Here is a 4,346-nt window from a genome sequence, read left to right on the forward strand (position 1 = left end):
TAGGTGAGTCCGTTCATGAATTTCAGGGAAATTTGGGAGTGAAATCGCAAAGATAGTGTTCCTGTAAGTTTGGAAGGGTTGCAATGTACACTCATCCTTCAGAAGGGGTCAGAGAATCTAACTCTGGGTCATTCACTGCAGCCACAGGAGAAGTTTCAGAGCGTAGACCTTACTGGGCGTGCAGGTGAAGTACCTGGAGGCACAACTGTGAGGAAAACCAGGCTCCTCCGTGTCGTTCCTTCCTACAGCTGAATTCTCTTTAGTTTTAAGATGAAACTGATCTTTCTGTGCAAGTTTTATCAGATTTTATTAGTCATGTTTAAGAAGGACAAGTAAGAAGGGATGCTGATCTTTTTGTCAGAAGGAGCTGAGGGGTGGGCAGCTGATGAGACAGACGTGCACGCGCATACATCCACACTCAGGCAGCGTGGTCGTGTGCTTCCCGAGGAAGCCAGGCTAAAAAATACAGCTCCAAACAAGGGTGACTGATGCTTCTTTCTCCTCTTGACTGTACTTCTAACCAGGCTCACACTGTTAATCTCACAATTCAGAACACTGTCTTAAAGTTGACTTGTGGGGGCAGAGGTGACTGTGATTTGTAAATAGAAGGAAACAAGCCCTGGCCTTTAGCTGGCCCAACTCAGATTAACAATCAATAGTCCAGCAGGACAGATAAATCACAAAAGCCAGGACAAATCGTGTACAGTTAAAGGTCAGATGAATGGTCCATTCTGGCCTTGTTTGGAAGGGAGGGTGGATGCTCTTCTCTTATGCAGATTTCTGACATCAGGGTTGACAGTTGGTCCCGATAAGTAGTGCAGCATCCTCACAAAAGCAGCTGCGATGTGAGGAGTATGCCACTGCCTGCCCTGTTCAGGGCTCCCGTGCCTCTGAGAGTCACTGGCTCTAACCGTGCCCTGCCCCGGCAGGAGGGAAGACACCCCAGCAGCCCAGCTCTGGGCTTGGCATGTGTTTCACCGTGGGTAGAACTGAGCAGGATCAGGTTGTTACTAACACAGATTTCTAAGTGAGTGGCTTTGTAACATTACCCAGACTCTCGAGTAACTGCAGCAGCTATGATACTACCCTTAGTCAGAAAAAGTTCTGCATCCCCATCGTGTATTTGAACTCGAAGTGGTGCCAAAAAGAAAAGAGAGGCAGACTCCTCCAAGAAGATTGTATCGAACCTCTGTCCGTTTAACATCTGAGTCTTGGAAATTTTGTCAGCTTCTAAGTTTCGCCAGTATTGCACTTCCTCAAGAGAAAACATCCATAACGTGCCAAAATGCCCTTGGCTGTGATTCTGCCTGTGGCTCTCTCCCTGTATTCAGCTAGGGCAGCCAGCATCTGATGCGGCTCAGGTTGGAACCATGCAGGAAATGAAAGTTTCATCACGCCCTGTGAGTTGAGCTGCCACACAGGCAGACAACACCCGGCTGGCAGGCACGGCGCTTCCCAGTCGGTAAGGAAAGGTTGTCACCAAGGAACTGCGGTCGGCGTCTGTGTGTGCACACACACCCTCGCGGTGGGAGAAGGAGCCCAGAAGGGCAGAGCAGACACTCCCCTTCTGTTCCACCTTCCTCACGGGCTCCTGCGGCTTTTCCCATTGCCGAGCTTGGGGCACCGAGGCGCGAAAGGATGAAAGCAGCGCTTGGGCTCATGATGCACAGCCCTGGAGCAGCCATGGGTTTTACGGGAGTGACAGTTTCGGCTGACATCAGATCTGAGTATTTGCATTGGATTTCAGTGTCAGTATTGGAGGTGGGGCTTATCGGGGCCACTGCTTCAGCCTTCAGATCCAGCTAAGAGGCAGCTCGCTCTGAGGAGATACTCTGCTGTCTCTGCTATCCTGCTCGCCCCTGACTCCTCCCTCCTGCAGCTCCGAACAGCGCAGGGTGAATCCAACAGCTTCTCATTTCTACTATGATCCTCCCTGAGCCACTAGAGCTTGAACGTACCTGATACTCTGCTTCGTTTCAGCTGAATTCGTGAGTAAGGCACATTGCTGATATCTGTCAAAGTAAATGGTGTGTTGTTACCTGCGGAGCCTAAATTAACCAGCTTCCAGTACCGAAAGGATTGTGAAGAACAGCGTTTTTGTCAGCACCTGTGATACTTGATTGTTGCCTGATTTTTTGAGAGCATGAGTTGTTCTGGTTATCAAGAGTGCTTTCGCCTGAATATTTCTTCATCAGATGCCACAAAAGAGAGTCTAGGAAAACAAAGAAACTTGTGATGTGGAGCTAACAGTTCTGGTTTCAGCTAGTGAAAACTTGCAGACTTGAAGAGAAGGCGAAGAACAAAATTTGCCAAGGACGATGTCAGTAACACCTAGTAATTTGTCACTGAATGGGATGAGCTTTGCTGAAAATCATAGTGTTACGGATGAGCCCGGTGAGCAGAGAACTTTGAATGTCTTTCTGTTCTGCTTGACTTCTATCATTGCCTTCACTGCACTCCTGGGCAGCATTTATTCACTGGTTTCCCTGCTGAAAATGCAACCCAAAACCACGGTTTCAGTGATGGTGACCTCTTTGTCAATAGATGATCTGATCAGCATTGTGCCAGTGATTATTTTCATGCTCACCCAGTGGTCAAGCGACGTCCTCCCCCAGCCTCTGTGCACCACCTCAGCACTTATTTATTTATTCCAGGGCATTTCTAGCAACCTGAAAGGGTCTCTCATAGTTTCTTACAACTTCTGCACCATCAACAGAACCGAGATGCTGAGCTGCAGCACTTCCAAGCGACGGGTGAGCGTGGTGCAGGCCATTCTTACCATCTGGATTCTCAGTTTGCTGATCTGCATTTTGCCTCTCTGTGGCTGGGGCAGGTACATCCCCACCTCCTGGGGTTGCTTCACTGACTGTGCCAGTTCCTACATCTTGTTTTTGTTTATTGTCTACTCGCTGTGCTTCTGCCTCCTCACAGTGCTGGCTGTTCCTCTAACTTACCAACTGTTGTGCTCAGATGAGCAACAGCTATTCCACAGCGGTTACCAGGAAATCTCTCGAGGCTACGTCACCCCCGGGACACCGACAGGCTGCGGTACTGCTACCCCGTCTCTGTCGCCAGTGGACCCTGTGGCTAAAACACTGAGGCATTTCCAAAGCACATGTCCGGGCTCAGAGGCGGTTCTCCGGAAAGGTGCAGCAGGGAGCGGTGCACTCAAGCCCCGCTGCCTGAGCAGCAGAAGTGTCACGGTGGCCTTTGCCCAGAAACGGTTCTCACTGATTCTTGCCTTGACAAAAGTCATTCTCTGGCTCCCGATGATGGTAAATTGTCAGATTGCTTTACCTTCTGATCTGTCCTTACATCTGAACGGGCTGTGAGCTGGTGTGCTGTGTCCTGAAACAGATGAACAGTGGCCACTGCAATTGTTCCTTACAGTGTAGCATGTGCCAGCAAAAGTCCTTCTGAGCAGGTCTGTGCAGCTCCAAGGATTTCACTGGCTGTCAGCCAGGCAGAGCCTGATTCATCCCCGTGTTGCTCCATCAGCACATCATCTGTGTCCCTGGAATACGGGGGTGAATAAGGCGCACCCTGTCACTGCCAGCTGACTGACCAGCACTGGGTGAGCACTCTAGGCTCTCTGAACTGTACGGAGCGAGCTCCTCTGCCCCTCTGCACAGCTCGGCGTCACGGCCTTTGCCAGACTGTGTGTGAAACAGGAGTTTTACAGAAAAATGAGGTTTGCCTGTATCTTTGTAACCTCTGTAGCAATGGGGGAGGGTGTGGGAGGGAGTGCTGTCCAGGTGCATGCACTAGGAGAGGTGGGAACAGGTTCATTCCCATATGGTTAGAAAGGAGTCAGCTGAGAACATGGCCCATGGTCTGCGGCAGTGTCTCTGTCCCTGGATGGTCACCGACTGGGCACCTGAGCTGCTCTCGTGGGAAGGAGCATTACAGACCGTCTGCAGCACAGCCCAGGGAGGTGCCAGGGTCTCTCTCTGTGCCCCACCAGGAGGTGGGGTTCCTCAGTGCCACACAGAAGAGACTCTTCTGAGTTGTTTGGATTGTGACTTGCTTGTTTCAGTAGAGCTCGGGCATCTATATTTAGCTCACATTAGTTTTTTTCTGAGAAATGCAGAATGAAGAGCAGAGCCTCTGCCAGTGTATTTTCTCCACTCTTTGTTAGAAGCAAAATTGTGAGGCTCAGCAAACATGAATGACAACCTGTGTCTTTTGCTTGGGTCATAGTCACAGTGAAATGTTCTGTTCATTCCTGGAAATGTCTCATGTGCCTGAAGTAATTTGAATTTCAAAATACTCTGCCTTTCAGATACAAATGGTTGTCCAGCACGTCACTGGTTTTCAAAGCCTTTCATTTGAGACACTCAGCTTCC

The 4,346-nt window shown here is 49.8% G+C and overlaps 1 protein-coding gene across 1 annotated transcript in view; it reads left to right on the top strand.

Annotated features, from left to right (window-relative positions):
- Positions 1 to 2,318: 2,318 nt before the first annotated feature.
- Positions 2,319 to 4,346, top strand: part of GPR149 (G protein-coupled receptor 149) — a gene marked incomplete at its 3' end in the record, with an annotated part of 3,982 nt that continues 1,954 nt past the window's right edge. Inside the window, exons 1-2 of the mRNA XM_010146017.1 lie at positions 2,319 to 3,275; positions 4,283 to 4,340. Coding sequence (XP_010144319.1) covers positions 2,319 to 3,275; positions 4,283 to 4,340 — 1,015 coding nt within the window. The remainder of the gene's footprint in view (positions 3,276 to 4,282; positions 4,341 to 4,346) is intronic.

This window comes from Buceros rhinoceros, unplaced genomic scaffold (genome assembly GCF_000710305.1).
Source record: "Buceros rhinoceros silvestris isolate BGI_N320 unplaced genomic scaffold, ASM71030v1 scaffold36640, whole genome shotgun sequence".
Classification (NCBI taxonomy): domain Eukaryota; kingdom Metazoa; phylum Chordata; class Aves; order Bucerotiformes; family Bucerotidae; genus Buceros; species Buceros rhinoceros.